The 19,316-nt window shown below is 41.7% G+C and overlaps 2 protein-coding genes across 3 annotated transcripts in view; one reads left to right on the top strand and one right to left on the bottom strand.

Moving 5' to 3' along the window:
• The first annotated feature begins 744 nt into the window (after positions 1–744).
• Positions 745–6,410, top strand: NXT2 (nuclear transport factor 2 like export factor 2). Its single transcript, XM_054289808.1, has 4 exons — positions 745–792; positions 2,722–2,808; positions 3,900–4,044; positions 4,938–6,410. Exons 1-4 carry the CDS (start codon positions 778–780, stop codon positions 5,114–5,116), a joined length of 426 nt encoding a protein of 141 aa, XP_054145783.1. The 5' UTR covers positions 745–777; the 3' UTR covers positions 5,117–6,410.
• Positions 6,411–13,759: 7,349 nt separating this feature from the next.
• The window catches only part of ACSL4 (acyl-CoA synthetase long chain family member 4), a 37,163-nt gene continuing 31,606 nt past the window's right edge, over positions 13,760–19,316 (bottom strand). For both annotated transcript variants that reach the window (XM_054289578.1, XM_054289576.1), the window contains exons 14-16: positions 18,809–18,923; positions 18,004–18,161; positions 13,760–16,217 (exon numbers count right to left, since the gene is read on the bottom strand). In XM_054289578.1, coding sequence (XP_054145553.1) covers positions 16,060–16,217; positions 18,004–18,161; positions 18,809–18,923 — 431 coding nt within the window. In that variant the 3' untranslated portion in view covers positions 13,760–16,059. The remainder of the gene's footprint in view (positions 16,218–18,003; positions 18,162–18,808; positions 18,924–19,316) is intronic.

The raw sequence follows: 19,316 nt of genomic DNA, 5'->3' as shown, positions 1-19,316 counted from the left end.
CACTGTCACATGAGGGTTCTGTGGGAGAATGGGAATCTTCACCTTACTGCAGGCTGAATTCCATTTTCATTCAGTGGGCATTCCTTACATCTTCATGCCACAAGCATCTTCTTCAAAAGAGAGAAGATGATACTGTAAAAACAGATCTTTTCAAGTTGAAAAAAATTACGTTTGGTCAGAATTGTACACGAATAGGATTCGTGGATCAAATAATTAACAATAAAATCTATGCATTTTGTCCATGATTCTGAAATTATTCAGTGCTTTGTTATGAATGTTAATTTATTTTAATCAATGGCTGCAAACAGAAGAAAATATGGCCTAACCTAGATGGCTGAACGCATTTTTGAAATCTTGATACATCCTTACTTCAGCAAGGATGTTAAGATGAGGATGTTAAGGATGTTAAGAAGAGGATGTTAAAATGAGGATGTTAAGGATGTTAAGAAGGACTTCAGTAAGATATTTTTATGTTTTTTGAGTAATTTTGACTGAAGTTCTAAAGCAGTGATTTCTAAGAATTACTCCACACAAATAGAGGAATATATGGCACTATTCGCTGTTTACTGGTGGTTACAATTTCGGTTCCTTTCCCGGTTCCAGCTCTCCGGGCCGTTCCCAGCCCTGCAGTGAAAGCTCGGGAGTGTCCATGCCGGAGGGAATGCTCGCCGGGCGGAACGCTCGGCAGGGCCCCGCGGCGGAACGCTTTGGGCGAGGGACGCGCGGCCGGAAGCGGCGGAGCAGAGCACTTCCGGCGCCCTCCCGCCTCGCCGCCCCATGGCCGCGTCCGTGGTGAGTCCGGGCCGGGCCGGGAACTGCCGGGAACCGCGGCCCGGGGCCGGGGAGCGCGGGGTGTCCGCCTCGGGAGGCTGCTGCGGCCCACAGGGCGGCCGTGGGAGCGCGGGGAGGCCGCCGGGAGCGTCCCGGCGCCGTGGGACACGGAGCGGGCAGGGCAGGGCGGCAGCGCCTCAGCACGGACTGCGGGCAGGGGCCGCTCCCGCCTCCCCGGGGTCCCGGCGCTGCGCGGGGCCCGTGCGGGGCGGCCTCAGCGTGTTCCGACAGGGGCCTTGGGGCGCAGGGGTGCTCGGTGAGGCCCTCGGCAGGGCCGGGTGCGTGGAAAACTGCTTGGAGTTGGCGCCAGAGGCTTGGAGAGGTTGATTTGGGGCTGGTTGTTGGTTGGATTTTTCAATTATGGCTTTCCTATTGAAAGCTTGGAAGGAGGGTTTCTGGGTGAGATGGTTGGGCGTTGGAACCCGAAGGAAGTGGGACCGTCTCCATGCTCGGAGATGTCCACACGTGGCAGGAGGCAGGAAGAGGACTCGGCTGTCAGAGTTAGCCCGGAAAGTGGATCAGCCTCTGGAGCCAGCTCTGCTTTGAAAAGGGACTAGGACCAGGTGATCTCCAGAAGTTTATTCCAGCCTGAACTGTTCACAGAGTTTAAAACTTTGTTGGTTATGGCTGTAAAATTTGCAAAACCGACAGAGCTGATTTCTTGTTAGACTTCTCTTGCAGGTACCCCAAGGGCTGGTTCCAGACTCTGGCACCCCTGCAGTGCCCTCTCACAGCCGCTGCAGGGGAGGGTTTGGGGGAGCTGCTGGGGGCTTCCGGGCCCTGCTGTCACTGCCCAGAGCTGCAGTCACTGCTCCCGGGGACAGCTGTGACACCCCAGAGGCTCTCCGGGCATTTCTGGGACTGGCAGTGGCCATTCTGGGAGCTTGGGAGCTGCTGGGCAGGGCAGGGAGGGGAAGAGCAGTTTGTGTCCATGCAGGGGGACAGGAGAGTGCACAGAAACTTGATTGGCTTTGTTGGGTAAACAGGGATTATTTGATAGGCCTTGGCTTCTGTTCAGAGTGGAGTTTTCTTGTGTTAACACTGGAGGGATTCCTGGTGGTTCTGGAGAACATTCAGTGAAAGCAGCAAGAAAATACAAGCAGTGAAATTGCTCAGCACTGGTTGAGTTGCAGATACTGAGAGTATAGTACTGAAATAGGACAGTGATAAATAATAGCATTTTAAACAATTGATAAGAGAATCAAATGCAGGTTTATGGATGTATGGACAGGAAATTCAGGATCTGCTTTCTAGGATGTCCCAGTTCAGGGTCTGTAAGAGATGCACAAACTGAGCCAATAACCCAGTGAGATCCCAGTGCAGTGGTGGGACTACAAAGGCTGTTACCTGGGGGTGAATCCAAACAGAGAGGTGTGAGGAACATGATGAGGGGTGAGGAGAAGTGTTTGGATTTAACCTATGGGTTAAACCTGATCCATTCTAGAAGGAATACAGCCAGATGTTGGTGTTCTCTCTCACTATACTTTATATTTCTATAGATAAAGGTATGTTAAAAATGAGATAGGATGGCAGTGTCATGGGGTTCTTGCTAATTCTCAGAAGTATCTGAATAAATCTTATTCTTTAACTTTATTTCAGAGCAGCCATCACAGCAACAACTCTTTTCCTTGAATAATTGTGTGGCCACACTATCTGCAGCCAGTTGTAGCCCATTTTCCAGTCTAAATATTTGTAATTTAAATACAATAACTATATCAGCATTCAAAACTAATGCTGAAACTGTCACCTGCCTAACAGCTGGTACTTCTGCAAGTAGAAAAGGAGCTTAGAATAGATTCAACATGATTTGAAGTCAAAGTGACTTGCAGGAGAAATTGAGTCAATCATTGGATTGCATAACTAAAATTTGATCTGATTTCTTCCCTGCAGGATTTCAAAACCTATGTGGATCAAGCTTGTAGAGCTGCAGATGAGTTTGTCAATATTTACTATGAGACAATGGACAAGAGGAGAAGGGTATGTAGCTGTTTTGACAATAGTTAAAACTGTCCTGGCACTGTTTGTTTGCATTTCTGGCTGTCATTACACAGAGAGCACCTGAGCATGGTGACCATGGGCTGCCCTGGCCATGGCAGAGCAGGGCAGCTGCTCCTCAGCTCCTGCAGAGCATTTTGTCTCCTGTGCAGCCTTGCTGGAAAAGGGGCTGCTCAGCAGTGCCTTAGACTTCTCATGGCCCTGGTTCACCTGGTGTGCAGCTGTGTCTGCAGCTGCAGGATTTGCTCAGTCCAGGGCAGCAGAACTTGCTTTGTTTCCCCTTGAGGTCAGGATTTAGGTTTTTTTCCCCCCAAACCTCTTTCATTAGCAGTTACCACTTTGGGTTCTGGGGTTTTTCTGAGTGCCTGAAGCTGAAGCAGTACAGCTGTGTTTGCTCTGCAAGTCTTCCTGGAGCACACTGATGGGGAACCATGTGACAAATGTTCACCAAAAGAGCCTTGGAGACCAATCCTTGGAATTTTAAATGTACTGTAGTTGCAATTCAGTGTGTGAAAGTACCAGCAGTCCCATGTTACTGCACACATGACTGGGTTGTGTCAGCACCTTGGAGGAGAGTTGGGCAGTTACTCAGCTCTGACAGCTTATGAAACATTTGGGAAGTTCTGGTTTGCTGCTGTGCTCTTCAAGTTTCGCCTGTTCCTGGTCTTGCTCAATTTTTTTTTTTTTTAACCTGAAATTATAATTTCCTGACCTAAACTGTGTTGTGTGGACACTTTCCCTCTCAGAAGAAAAAAAAAGAAAATCAGTGATAAATTTACAGTGGAAAGTAGCACTGTCCTTTTGTTAGCAACCACTTCAGTTCTGTCATTACCTTTGTTAAAGGGATGTTATCAATATTTGAGCTATGAGTCACTGTGCTACTCAGAAAGGAAAATGTGTTAGTTTTAATTCTTGGTCAGGAGCACTGGTTGTTAAAAGGAGCTACTGTTTCAGGAAAGCATTTTATCTGTCAAACTAACAGAAGAAATCAGTAATTCACAGTGTAACTTCTGTATGTTGTCCATTATATGTTTGTATATTTTTCCTAAATGTGTATTTTCATAATCACTCAGGCTTTAACCAGACTGTATTTGGACAAAGCAACATTAGTTTGGAATGGAAATGCAGTGTCTGGGCAAGAAGAACTAAATAAGTTTTTTGAAATGTTGCCATCAAGTGAATTCCAGGTTAATGTGTTGGACTGCCAGCCTGTTCACGGTAAGGTTGTATTATAATTTATTTAGTTCTTTTTCATTCTTTTTAACTATTGAAAGGGAGCAGTTATTATAGGGCTTAATAATTCCTTTGGAATAAGCTTAGAGAAAATACCAAGGGTTGAAATATCAAGTTGTGCTTAAATAAAGCACAAATCAAGAGATGCAGCAATTAAACACTTTTTTTCATGTCTGGGAAAATACTTTAAGGACTTTTTTTGTTTAGATCATATTCAGATGTGATCTATTTTCATGTATGGAAAAAGTCTGGCTTACCAGGTTATGTTGTGCTTGGGAGACCCCTATGGTGGCCTCTTGTACTGACCTGCAGTATCATGTGAACAAATGGTTATTAACCTGTGTGTATTTTGGTTTCTTTACATCTAGAATAGGTGTTAAGTTCTTTAGATTTTTGATTAACAACTCCTAAACTCAATCTCATAATTGAGAAATTAATAAATGGCTTCTAATGGACATTTTGGGAATATAAGAAAGGGAAAAGCCTGTGGTCAAACACACTTGCTTTGCTCTGCTGTGAAAAAGATCATTTCTAATAGTGGGAGGGGAAAAGTTTATGCAAGTTGCTGAATATCTCTATGTGTGTATATCTGGAGTAATGAGAGCTCACTCTAAGCACAAATGGAGGTGTTTGTCAGTGCTCTAAAATGAAGAGCAGGAGATGAAAGTGGCAAAGCCATTGCCGAGCCGTGTTGGTGAACGCACCGCTGTCTGTGTAGGAACGCTGCACCAGAGCTGCACTCCCCTGCCTGTACCCAGCTGTTAGCCTGGCGCAGTGTAACCACACTTGAACCAAGCTTCTGTGTGCATTTCCTGCCTCTTTACCTGCTAGTCTTTGTTTGAGTTGTTTTCTTCATCATTTCATACCTCCTTGTGAAGAGCAAGCTACTCAAGGCCAGACAACAGTCCTCGTGGTGACAAGTGGGACTGTCAAATTTGATGGGGATAAGCAGCGCTACTTCAATCAGAACTTCCTGCTGACAGCACAGGCCACCCCCACCAACACCGTGTGGAAGATCGCCGGGGACTGCTTCCGCTTCCAGGACTGGGCCAGTTAGCAGGGCTGGCCTGGCAGTGACCTCTCCCCTCTGGCACCACCACTGCACTGTGCAGGCAGCTGTTCCACGGGGGCTGCGCGCTCTTTGTGTTGCATCTGATGTTACGGACGGGCTGCGGATGTTTCGGGGTTGATTCCAGTGACCACAGCTGTAGTAATAAAATGTGAGAGGTTGCTCGTGTTAGTTGAATTTAGTCAAGTGCTGAAGGCAGTGAGCTGTATTCGAATCATTCCTAAAATGCCTTACATGCAGCTGTGCTGCCACTGCTGAGTGCTCAAACCGTTCTGTTTGAACACAGAATCCTATTCGTGTACAATTCTGACCAAACGTAATTTTTTTCAACTTGAAAAGATCTGTTTTTACAGTATCATCTTCTCTCTTTTGAAGAAGATGCTTGTGGCATGAAGATGTAATTTTGAAAGCTCCCTGCTCCCAGTTGTGAGAGGCTGGGAAGGATTGCTATGGTTTCTACTGTTAGTGAAAGGAGCAAATACAGCTCCTAAGTTTGTAATCTCTCAATCCATTGGAAAGGTAATGTTTACCTTCTCTGATGCCAAAGGACCATATATCTTTGGGTTTCCTTTCAGTCTGAGCTTCCCAGACTTTGGTTGTTAATTCCATGGATTCAAATGTAGGGCATGCTGAATGATTCGGAGCTCCTGTGCCAATAACTCTTCACATGCACGTGGAGGGCTTCAAACTGATTGTTTGTCTTTTGCAGTCTTATCATGGCCTAGAAATAGGTCACATACATGCTTTCTGGCTTTAGTTCTGCATTCTGTTGCTATGAGGTTTGGATTATTTTTCTCGTATTAAGTCTGCAAGTTTTGAATCCTTTCTGTCTTTTCAAGAAACATTGTAGTTAAAAAGTGGCACTGAAAGTGTGCATTACTGTGAAGCCTTCAATTTTTCTCATCAGTACTGTTACTCAGAACAGGTGCTTGCATTATTTTCAATTGAGAACAGCAGCTCTGCACCACTAACACTATCTTCCTCTCATGCAGATTTTTACTGTATTTTTTCACGTTCTTTTTAAAAATTGCCTTTAATTATTGATTATGTGGGGGGTTTGTGTGTTTTGCTTTAAATTTGTAGTTTAAAGCTTCCAGCTGCTTTGAAATACTTTTCAAGACTGTAAGTTAAGAGAGTCCACCTTTGGAATTTAAGAGCAAATCTGAGTATCAGCAGCTTTGTTTTAAACTGGTGTGTTTCTGTTTTAAGCTAAGTAAACAAAAAAACAAACCCAAAATGTAGCTGTATAGCTGTAGCTGTATCCCTGAGTATACCCTTGCTTGTAACTGAAAGTACAGGAGGGGAGCTTGTAACTCATCATAGCCTATGTTTCAATGACAAGAGCAGTCTGAAAGCAGTTACAGCTGCAGCTCACTTGTTCGGTGACTTAAATGGAGAAAACTGTGAAAATGAGCAATATCTCACTTGGGTAAAACATAAAGTATCTGTAGTTTGCCATGTAATCCCACAAACAATGGGATGTTTAGCTGAAATGAGTGGCTTTATTTCCTTTTCAGGCCCTCTAGTCTGTACACCAGTAAATTAGAATTAGTAACCTGTCTCTGTTTAGAGGCTGTTTATGATCAGAACTATTGTGTACCTATTTTTCAGGCTGAAGAATTTGAATTCCTGCAGAATAGTGCAAGAACAGAATTTTTGAAAACTGTAAATATTGTAAATACATTGTTATTTCTGTATGTAGTGAAGAAAGGATCATTCTATTTAATTACTGTTTGTTCTTAAGAGAATATGTGATGTTCATATATTTGTATTTCCTCTAGAAGATTGAAAAGAAAACATAACCTGAGCATGCCTGTAACTGGTACAGCATTGTTGAGCTGTGACACTGGCGTGGTGTATTCTCCTGGCTCTTTAACTTGCTGTTGATTGTGTAAGTGGTGTTACAGATCTGCTTTGCATACACAAAACAGGTTTTGCCTTTTCAAATGCAGCAATGGGTGCAGCTGTGGCATTGGCTTGTTGGACTTTGAAGGCAGTCACCAGAACACACACTTATCAGTACCTGATAAGCTTGTGCTGTGAATAAATACTTATTGGATATTTTTATCCAGGTTTGAATTTGTATAATAATTTTTAAGCTTTTTCTAGGCAGACTGGGAGATTCAAAATATATGAGGCAATGTTTCAATCAATCAAAGGTTATTCTCAATTATTTTCATGCTATTTAAATGCAAACTGCTTTTAAATCTGACTTTTGCAATTAATATTGAAAAAAACTGACCAAACAAAAACCCCCACCACTACCTGGAATATGACTGAGGAAGATAACTAACTGGCCTAGCTGGACAAACCCAGTTAAAAGTCCTACTAAGTAAGATCTGTAGATGGAGTAGGAGAGTAAGACTTGGTATGCAGACCCAGGAGTTTTGTAGGGAAATGCACTGGAACACAATTGCTTCAGGCCAGGGAGAGGTGCCAGTTACTCCTGCCTATTTCCATCATCTTCAGTGAGGATCACTTGGGTGATTCAGTACTACTATAATTAGCTCTTACTCTTTAGAACTGAACATGCTGGTTTGCAAAATATTTTTATTTATTATACCAAGTGAGATTGTAGCTCTTAGAGTCAAGTGGTGGTTTTACAATGGAGTAACTAATGGCACAAACAAAAAAATCTCTTTGTTGCTAGCTCTGTGCTGCTTGTTAATATTCTGTGCTGAAATTAGGAGAAAACACAAAAATGCTTTCATTTAATTCTGTACAAACCCATCCAGCTGGTTTGGTGTGACCATTGCTGACTCTACTGCAATACCCAAAATTTTCAATGGGCATCTATGAAATGAATGTTTGTACTCCAAACACTGCACTGGAGTTAATGCTTCCATTTTTTCGTTCGAGACCAAATTACTCCTGTACAGCCAGTCAGTGAAACAAAGCCAGCTGAAGAGCTAAGCACTTCCACTATGAAATTGTAGCAACTGAAGACTTGAGAGATCTTTTTGTATGTTCCCTGTATTGTCTATAGCAGTCACTGCTTTTCTGTTGCTTTGTTTGTTTGGCATACTACAGTTCAATGGATTTCAAATGCCTATGTTGGAGAAAAGGGATTTGTACTGATGCTATGGATGGTTTGTTCTGATATGCCTGTGCTTCCTTAACCTGTCTGGAGAAAAGCACATTATAAAGAAATGCTGTTTTATCAGTAAAAGAACTTTCCACACTTGAATATATTTTGTAAGTTTATGAAATTGTTTGAGACCTCTTGTAAGATTAATTTTCACAACTGAGAGAAACAACCAAACAAAAAAACAAACAAGAAAAAAAAAGCACCAAAAAACCCCAACCCTACCAGTTACTCTACCTTTTTTTTCTTTTATTATTATTATTACTAGAAATTTTCATAGCTTGTTCTTATGATATTAAAAGTACAAGAAATAATTTGTGGCTTCCTTATCTTTACTACTTGTGTGGTAGGTCTGAGTTCTGATTGTTGCTGAGTGGTGCTGGGGCACTGCAGAACAGGCTGGCAGCTCTGCCAGGGTAAAATGTGTCTGGAATAACCCCATGGCAAATGCCTGGCCAAAAGCACTCAGGCAGTAAATGTTGAGCTGCCCAAAGCAACTATGTCAAATTAACATTTCTCTCTAAGATTTACTGAAGTTTAGACTGTTCTCCAACACATACCTGGATGAAGTCAAACAAAATTTGAGCCAGATCCTTGGGTTGTAAATATTTTCACTGAGAACATGTTGTGCTTCTGCTGTTTCTTTAAGAAGAAATGAAACACTGAAAGGAGAAATGCTTTTTGTGATAATTCCAGTAATTTATTCACTATTTTGCTGTTTAGAAATTAAATTACTGATGCACACTTGCTCAGTGTAGACAGCAGCTTTTAAATGCTGACACTGCAAAGATGAAGATGCTCATGCAAGGTCAACAGTTGCATGGAAACTGAAATTGTTCTAGAAATGTATTCTGGAAACTACCAAATATATTGGAAACTCCTTGCTGTGTTTGAGGGTATAGATTTCAGTGAGGCTTTGCAGGCAGTTACCCTTGGTAATGATCCTGAGTAAGGCTCTGATGCAGTGTAAAGATTTATGAGTGCTGGGAAAAATAAATCAGCTGAGACCAGAAGATGTTTTTGCAGGTAGGTTGAAAGTGGGTCCAGAAACTGCTCTTTCAAAATTGCCACTGGGCCGAAGAAAAGAATTAAAGTCTTCCTAGAAAAGTGAGCTTTTCTTGTTTGTTCCAAACTGCAGAAAGGTAGGACATTGATAGCTGGGCTTGCTCCTTCAGAAGACTGGGTTTAATAATATAAATAAATCTATGTTTGTGTCTGAATGGACTACAGGCACTAAGTGACCATTTTGCCCTGCATCAGTAACACAAGTGCCTTAGAATATCCTGGTGATGACAAAATTGTGTTGGATTGCAGTGGCTGATTTTTGTCTTCTTGCAGCCTGTTTTAGGTCCCAAACCCCAGTGGGTTTGCATCCTTGTGGATTTTCCAACCAAGGAAAATGCAGGTCTGCCCAAATAAAGGCAGGAAAGAGCTGGTTGTAGTCACAAAATCACAGAATGGTTTGGGTTGGAAGGGACCTTGAAGCTCATCTCCTTCCAGCCCCTTGTCATGAGCAGGGACACCTTCCACTAGACAAGATTGCTCCAAGTCCATCCAACCTGGCCTTGAACACTTCAGGGATGGGACATCCACAGCTCCCCTGGCCAGCCTGTGCCAGGGCCTCACCACCCTCACAGTGATGAATTTCTTCCTGATATCTAATCCAAACTCTCCTGCAGCAGAACATCATTCAGCACCCAGCTGAAAAACGAGAGCAGGTCAACAGCAAAAGCCCTGGGCAGGCTCCCAGAGCAGCTTTGCTGTTGAGGGCACACAGCAGAGAAAAGGGAGGAAGTTTGGAGGGAACAGTGCTGGGGAATTGGAGCTTGAGCAGCAACAGCTGTGCTGGTCTGATGCCCAGGGGCAGAATTAATTGGGGTCATTAAGTTGGTAATCAGCTACAGAGGCTCATTTCCTTAATCAGAAAGGCCTGGGAAGAACTGAATTTTACCAGGTGAGTTCTGGGTGGTTCCCACTGTGACTGGGCTGGAGAGGGTTGTGAGGCCACAGACAGGTGAGTTTTCTTCATACTTTTTTCCCCTTTCAAAGGTCTCTGTCCATAGTTAGGGGTTTTTTGAAATCCTATGAATGCTCTGAGGGTCTTGAAGTTTTCCCTGCTCTCGGGTTGTTTATCTGGTAACTCTAATTTCACTTGTCATTATTCATAGAGGTGAGTGTGGCAGTTGCATATGTTAGAGATTCACAACTTTGCCAGCATTTAGAGTAGTTTTTATCTTGTGCAGTTTCTTTGCTCCTTTCCAGAAGATGGCTGGGGCTGATAACTGTGGTCTTGTCCATCTTCCTCTCATTGTTTTTGGAGGAAAAGCTGTATTTTAACAACAGACCAGAATGAGTACCCATCTGAAAAGGCAAAATGCCATAGTATTAACTTGGGGTTTTCTATGTAAACAGCATTAGGTAAGGGTGCAATACTGAGTTAAGGATTGAAAGAACATTGGTTGATTTTCCATAATGCTTCTCTTTTAAAATTGTTTCAGGAGGAATGCTAATAAATGGGATGTTTCTGTAGCAACACAAAAAGAAGTCCCAAGGTGAGAGCTGTCCCATTACATAAAAAGCAAGCAGGTTCTGGGATGAAGTAAAGGCTTTGGGAAGGAATTTCCATAAGCTGTGTAGGGGGGCGAGGCTGGTGTTTTGTTTTGTTTTGAACGTGGGGGCAGAGGGGCCCTGGTTTAATGACCTTGATTAAATGCCATAGAAATGGGCTCACTGGGAGAGATTGTGTTTGCTGCAACTCAAAAGGCAGAAAGTAAACTAGGGCAGGCACCTATAGAGAACAGTGATCCATTCTTCATGCTCACTCCCTGGGGAGCACAATAAGTAATAGGCTGATTTATATCTGGTAGGAAAGTTTGAGTTCCTTGTGTAAAACAATAAAAAAACCCAGAAAGAACTCCCAGGGCTGGAACAACATGTGAACTGAAGTAATGATTTCAATTTACCTGTTAGAAGTAGTCCAAAACTGTTTCAAATTGAAGTGTCTTTTTTGTGGTTTAAAAAAGTAAAACCTAAATGACACATTCTTGTTTTAGCATTTAAATTGATAGGAGGCCATGTCTTGGAGAGATGGGCATTCCTGCTCAGGGTCTGGATGCTCAGAAATAACAGGGATGACACAGAGGTGATGGGCAAACTTCTGTACTTGGACACTTGTGAGGGTAAAAGCAGAAATAAGCAGGTGTGACAAACATGTAGTGACCTCTGGCATCTCTGGGAGTGTTCATCATCAGCCAGGTTATTGGTGTTTCAAAGTGGGAGAACAAGGGGAAAACTCAACAGTTTGTGGCGTTTTGTTTGTTTTGGTGCTTTAGTTATTTTTTGCTTTAAAAGTGCAGGTGAAGTCTGTGAGGATCAGTGTGGCCAGAGCTCTGTTTGTCCAAATTAATTAGCACTGGTCTAATGTCAAGGCTACATGCTTCTAACCAAAGACAATTTTGGAGAAATTATCTGTGATAATCAGCTTCAACAGAACACTTTATCAATCTAGAATGGTTTCATTTTCTTCAAAATGTGTCTCTCCCCAATAAGTGTAGCAAGATTCAACTTATTACAGCATCCAGCAGCAAAGCAATAATGCAAACATTACCCCATTTCTGTCAGAACTCATTCAAATAAATTATGTGAAAATGACAGGCTGAGTATAAATATGTATTTAATACAGTCAGCCCTGGTCCTCCATGGCTGATGTACTCCTGTCATAAAGCAATCACTACTAGCACTGAGTTAACTGGAAATCTGTTTTATTAATCCAGGTACGTTCACACAGAGTTTTACTCTCTGTAGTGTTTGCAATTCCATGTAGCCAGTGACTGCAAGTTTTGCTGATTGCATTTTTTGCATTTTGTAGATTAACTTTGTACCATCTTATGCAAAAAAAAACCCCACCAGATTTATTATTTTTAATATTTGAGAGTGTTAATTTCACCCTTCAAAAAGGAAATTGCTTCACTGTCATGTAAATAGAGCTTAGCCATGGGGTAGGCTCAGTATGACTGAAAAGAAACCCCATGACTGATTATCACACACAAAAGTAACCAAAACCAAACAAAGCCAAGGTACAAACAAACAAAAACCCCAACAAAACCAAATACATAATGAGAATTTATTTCTTTTGCATGTAATTGCAGAACAACACTCTTATTGTTAGAATACAACAGTTATTTGAAACTATTGTTTTGAGATGTGGTAAATATGGTGTTTGTTTTTTTTTCCTAGTGAAATTGAGTGACCCACATTGTGAACTGTGTTCTGTACCTTTTATAGCCTGCCAGTGTGCTGGAATTGCAGTTTGTGCTGGGGAGCTGGCAGGCAGTGCCCTGCAGGTTATGCTCTGAGTGTTGGCAAGGGCACTGTGACTGCATGGGGGGTTAAACACCACCTCACCTGCTCCTGAGGGAGTAGCTCCATCCTCTCCTTGTTTAGCTTTTTTTTTTTTTCCCTTTCAAGCCACTTGATGACATCTGCCTGTTACAGGCAGTGTTCCTGCTGAGTCACGTGCAGGTCCCTGCCAGCCCCACCAATGGCTCTGTGCCAGGGCTGTTCTCTTGGTGAACTTTCATTGACTCTGAGACTCTGAAGACTTCACTAGTTCAGTATTTAGTAAGGAATTGGTTAAAATCCCGTGTTTCTTTTAAAATGCCAAATTATCCATTGCACTGTGCAAGCTTAGACCCTGTTCTTTCTCTTTCCCTGGGCCAGCTCTTTGTGCCTTGTGCATGGAGTTGCAGGTTAATCATCTGTGGCACATGCCATTCCTCCTCAGCTGAACAACTCTAATCTCCCTTCACAGCTGAAGCTCCCCAGTGCCCTGCTGTGCCAGTTACACTCTGGCTTTCTCTAGACAGACCATGGCTTTGGAGGTAGAGAGCCTAAATCCAATCTTACACCAGATATGCCCAAAATGCATTTTGTTTCTCTTTGAACTTATTTCTTCAGTCTTACAAGGATAATTTAAAATTCTTAACCTGCTTTCTGAAGAGCTTCCAGCATTCTGGAACCCTCACCAGTACATGAACCTCTCCCTCACGTTTCAGTCCCATGGTGTGTGTCCTTTCAGCCCACCACAAGATAAACAGCATCTGTAACTATCACAGAGCGATTTTGAAGTTATTTACTATCTCTTCATCTGCATCCTAGTTCCTTATTTTTAATAGCAAAAATTAAACATTCTTGCTCATTGTTTCTTCTCCACAAGCTCTGTCACAAAAAGGATTTAGGATTCATTAAAATGAAGGATAAAGTTCTTGCCCAACTGCAAGGTATTTGCAAACAATCCCCATATTTGAAAGCAGCCTGATGTAATCCTTCCCCAAAGGTGCTTGAAAAGCTGATGATGTAGCAAATTGTCTTTTGCAGTACATCCAGCTCTAGTTCATTCCTTACAAAACACACCAGGCCTGCTGGAGGCTGGGTTTTCATTACCTGAAGTATGGACCCATTGCTGCTGCTTTGTAAGGTAGATTCAGTTTTAGACAGAATGTGAGGCACAGAACAGGAACAACACAAAGATCTTCAAAAACACAAACTTGTTGAACCATTTAAGTTGTATTCCACTTTTGAAATGTTAACATTGTGTTATGTGTGTACATATATTTTGAAAATAGCAATCCTCAGTCAACCAAGACACAGAAGAGAAAATACATTTCATATAAATACATTCATGGCTTAAAAAATATAGTCTTAGACCCTGCTGACAGACTCAAGTGTAAGTATCTTTCTTACATGTATTTCACTTTTGTGATGCTAATAGGCTGACTAAAGGCTACTAAATAGAGACCAGTTTTAAAACATGGAAAAATTGGTACCATGGCTCCAGGACCAAGTAATTTTAAAAGTTGCTACTGCTATAGGATATATTCCCTGTTGTGAAAAAACAACTGTGTCTATCTTTTAAAAAAAAAATTTTTAGAAAAGCTGTTTCCTTTAGTGACTCTTGTAGTTCCATGCACAACTGGATACCATCACCTTTATATACCAGATTTTCTTTCTCTCTTTCCCCTTGGGGTTCTTAGAAGGTCAGCAGGCAGTGTTCTGCACTAGCCAGAGAAAATTGTGCATGGTGAAGTTTGAAGTTGGTCCCCAGGAGAAGGGATGCTTTACTTGAGGAGTGTAGAGGCATTGTTTATTTTTGACAAAGTCTATTTTAACTGGAAAATAAAAATACATATACATGCAGAAAAAGAAAAATTTCTCTTGAAATTGCAAGCTCGTGTGTTCAAGAGAAGCAATGTACAAAATCTTTTACTTTCTGTACAGTGACAATACCAAATAGTTTTTTTAACCATCATATACACAACACAAATGTTATGAATAGAAATCTATAAATACTTTCAAATGAATTTGCAATATAGAGCAGTTGAGGGCCACAGCTGTACAAAATGTAAGCAACATATATAAAACGATAAGAAAGTGCAAAGTAGAACAGTATCAAGAGCCTGCACTGTTTACAGCACTTATGGTTCAAGTGTGAAGAGCTGACAGGGATGCAGGAGCTCAGTTACAATTCAAAAGAAGACACAGTACAGGATTCGGCACACAAAATGATGAACTATTAATAAATTACATCTTCCTCCTTCTTCACATCTGTGACTTCCAGTTAATAAGAGAACATTTTTATGAACTCCATGAATTTCTGTAGAGTGATTTGTCCCTTTTTACAAGTTCCCAGGAAACAAAGATTCCCTGGCCAGAGACTACTTTTCTGTAAGTAAAACAAGACTAGACAGGGAAAGCCCTGTTGCTTTCTGGTTGCCTTATCATGCTTACCACAGTTAAAAGGTGAACGGAAATACCTTCCATAAAGGAATGCAGGCATTTAAAACCTGATCCTCTAAGTTACACCCAGGTAACCAGTACTCACATGTATGTGAAGGTCTAGAGAATCATTGCCTTAAAAACATCAACCACCTCTCAAAAAAACCCACCAAAACTTTTAAAAACTCAGTTTCAAGTCTGTTTAGAGACCACGGCCCATCAGTTTCACAGCTGTTTGCCAGTCCAGATGCAAGTTCTGCATTCAGGCACTGATTTCTCATCAGCACCCCCAGAGCTGTGCAAGTCTTTGTTTACTTTTACACTCTGTGTCCAGTGGAAAGCTCTGCTTGAATTAAAATGCAGTGGCAATTAAAAACCTGTTTGGTGAGTTGGAAGTTGAAATAGTTAATTCAATGCTCTTGAGTGAAATTTCTTATAACTTGTTTTTGGAAAGCTCTTCAGTTCACCTTTATTTCAGTAAGTGTACTGTCTATTCTTTTGTAGGCACTGTAAATATTCAAGATATTGATGTGCAGAAGAATCCATCCATTTTCAAGCAGTGTTATTAGTGATCTCTAGCAAGTTCTTGACTACTGCTGTTGTCTTGGTTTTGTTTTTAAATGGAGAAGGGTAGACACTGGATATTCCTTTTCCCTCCTTGCTAGAGGGAAATAATCTTATTACAAGTGTCTTACTATGACAGAAGAGTCATCACAATTACATTATTTTTTCCTCTTTGAAATACAGGCCAGTCTTCAGCACAAATTAAAGAGAAGTAGTCAGCAGTCTGAATATGCTAGAGAAACACTACAATTACCTGGTCACACTGCTTCACATAATGATGTCTGTCTCAAAACTGGAGATGATCACACAAAACTTGAAGACCATCAGTGTCTAATCTGCTAACAATTAACAATTTGGAGTCTAAGATATTCTGGTTTACTTGATAGCAGCTACAGAAACAGTTGTCCATTTGGTGTATTTTTTGAATGTGCGATATCTACAGTGCAGACATCCAAAACTGAGGCATGAGAAGGAGCCACCAGCACAGCTGCCAGGTCAGCTGAGCTGTTTATTTGCCTCCATACATTCTTTCAATGTCATTGAGGTAATGGTTTTTCAGTTCTTTCCTTTTCAGCTTGAAAGCATCTGTCACCAGCCCAGTCTCGGGGGTCCAGGGCTCAGGGCTCAGCCGGACCTTGATGGGTATTTCAAATCTTTCTAATTTCACTGAGGGGACAAGAACAAAGAAAAGCACAACTGTGATTACAAAGCCAAATGAAATACTAATTCCTGTTCCCTAAAAATCTGGTCAGCACCCTGTAGCTTGTATAACATGCTGTCCTACTTAATGAAATAACCTTACCCAAGGGCCACAGGCAAATTTCATCCTGTCCCAACACTGAGTGCTGGTTAGTGTGCAAATACTCTTACACACTCTGTGTTTAGAGCTTGTATTGGATGTGACAATGCAAAATCTAAAGCTTGAAACAAATGACTGAGTAGCCTGAAGCTCTGAGACTACAGCCAGAAAAGCACACACTGAAATCTACAGTTGTGTCTTTGTTATAGGAATGGAATAACCAGTTAACTCAGAGCAGCAGGACATGCTTCATATTTCAATTATAATGGAGTACTTCTACACTTTGCCTGGTTGAATGTTTCTTTCCTGTATTTTTTCATTCCTAGAAGTCTGTTTAGAGTTCAAAACAAAGGGACTTCTTTGTATTTTTGTTACATTAGCCACTTACTTTCCCTTCAGCTGGAAGCAGTGGCTTGGCACATGCACATCCTCACTGCAACCAAGGCTGCTTCTCTCTCTTGCACAGGTAATAGCCCAAGAGGGGGGAGCAAGGGAGGAGAAAGGGAAGGGCAGGAGCAGCAGGAACAGCCCAGGGAGCTGCTGCATGTGCCCAGAACCACATGGAGTTTGCTACCAGCTCCTGCAGGCAGGCTGGGAATGGGATCCACAGCCATGGACTTGTAGCTGAATTCCAGCAGAGCCTCTGGGGGGCAGCAGCAGCGGCACCTGGCAGCTCCTCTGCCTTTCTAACTTCAGCTGCTCTCAGCATGTGCTGCTGCACAACACTCACATGTGTGCCTGCTCATGATGAAGGTGCATCATGCTCTGCTAAGAACGTAGAACTACCTCTTTAAAATAGTTTTGAAAAAAGTTTCACATCATTAAGTTGTATCTCAATAGAAGATTACTATCTAGAAGGCAGAAAGAATGCATAAGCAAAGGGTTTAAGTACACAAAGCTACATGGGTAGTAATTTGCCCAATTCATGATAAAAAACCCAGGGATTAAAGTGTTTAAACCCAAGCCTTAAACATATGGATTGATTCATTTTTTTTCCAGGTAAGACTTAATAGTGCCATTCCTTCTTGTTTTCCCATTTTCAAAAGGCAGATTCTCCTAAGAGAAAGTGCTTAGCATGTGCTTAAGTGCAGCTTTTACTGCCTCCTTGTATGAGGTGCCAATGCTTTAGAGACTTTCTTCCCACTGAGTTTGTTCATTTTTTTGTCCTGTAAAGGACTGATGACACTTTTGATCCTTCAGTACCACAGCAAGGAGCAGCAGGCTTTTAAGCCTCTACAACCACAAGGATTCATGGCTGTTCAAAGCTGTAGGGAACAAAATTGTATGGGGAAAAAATGCTTTGAAATCTCTTGCTTAACCAGTTTCCTTGCCAGCAAATGCCTTGCAACTTTTCTTCCAATTAATGGCTCTTTTGGGCCTTATTTTAACCGTATCAGACAAGAAACTTGTCTCCAGAATTTAGATGGAAAAAACCTTCAGATTTGTAAAAAATATAAGTAATATAGTAATCAATACAACCAGTATTATGTAAATTCCTGGGATAATATGGAACAATTTTGTGTGGTAATGCCTCAATAAACCATTAAGTTTTGGCAGATACAGAGAAGCTGGAAGGAGGAGGAGCAGTTAGTGAGGATAATGCAGTTTTTGCTGGGTGAGCCCCATGGGCAGCAGGGTGTGCTTGGTACTCACTCTTGTTTGCCACTTCTTTAATCTCTCGCAGTATTTCTGCTTCCATTGTAGGGTTGTTACAAATGTCCACCCAGCTCCCACTGATGCCCTTCTGCTCAGCCAAGGCTGTCAGCTTCTTCTGGTTAGGGACCACAAAACTGATCACATAGGACTGGTCACTACACAGAATGACAAGAGAAGGAAGGAAAAAAGGTTCAGTCAAGACCTTCATTTCAGGGTGTAAATGCTGCTGCTGGACCCACAAATGCCCAGGTTATTCCACCATACAGAACCCTTCTTGTGCATTAAGTCTTCACATCTGAAGGCTTATCAAGAAGATATTCTAAGCTGGTTTACAACATCAGGTTTGATAAGAATGAGGCTTTGCTGTCATTTCACTCATGCACATCTCAGTTTAGCTCCCCACCTAGACCTGGGGTTTAACCACTTCTCTGCAGCTCCCCCTCACATAGGGGAGAGGGGAATATACTGGGACTATTTCCAAAACTCACTGGAAAGCTTTGCATCAGGTGCAAAGTGGCCAGATTAACTTTTCACTGGGATTCTGACAGCCAGAACACATGCTAAATATAACCACATATAATGATATATACTTGTTTAAGGAAGGGATGGGATGGAACAGAGGCATATCTGGATAGGAGAAATGCCAACAGAAAAACAGGTAATTTCTTCAGATTTTGGGGAATCTGGAAAGCTGTGCTTCTTCAGATATGTTTGTAACTGGTACTCTGATGGAGAGGGTTGGATCAGGGCCTGTACTTCATGTTTACTCTAAGCAGAATTTCTGAATTAATACCTCTCTTACCTTTTGGCATAAGCACAGATATTGTCAATCAATGGGCAGTTCTTCAGTGCTGCCTCTACTTTGCCCAGAGATACATATTCTCCTGCTTGGAGCTTTACCAAGTCCTTCTTACGATCTAGGAGGCAGGGGAAGGGAAAAAAAGAAAACCTTGTTAGAAAACCTTATTTCATTTAAACTTGAGCATTTCCACACACTCATTTCCATACATACCACCTATGTATTTTGTGCTATGCCAGATGTTAATGGACATGTTTTAAAGCAGCTAAAAGCTGCCAAATTTATAAAGACTTCTGTATAAAGTGTTATAGCACTACACTTCTCATCACACAGATTGTAGGAAAGGACTCTGATTTTAAAACTTTGTAATGAATCCAAAAGTTAATCTTGTATTTATTCTTTAAAGTCCATGTGGTAAATTTAGATGATGAAAACGTCACAGGAAATGGCATCACTTCCAAAATTTTACTCCAGCTATGAGGACTTCCAGAAATGTGTTTTACACTGATTC

Source organism: Melozone crissalis, unplaced genomic scaffold (assembly GCF_028551555.1).
Source record: "Melozone crissalis strain CALT ecotype California unplaced genomic scaffold, PUWL_Pcris_2 ptg000068l_1, whole genome shotgun sequence".
Lineage (NCBI taxonomy): Eukaryota > Metazoa > Chordata > Aves > Passeriformes > Passerellidae > Melozone > Melozone crissalis.
This window is presented reverse-complemented; position numbering and strand designations above follow the sequence as displayed.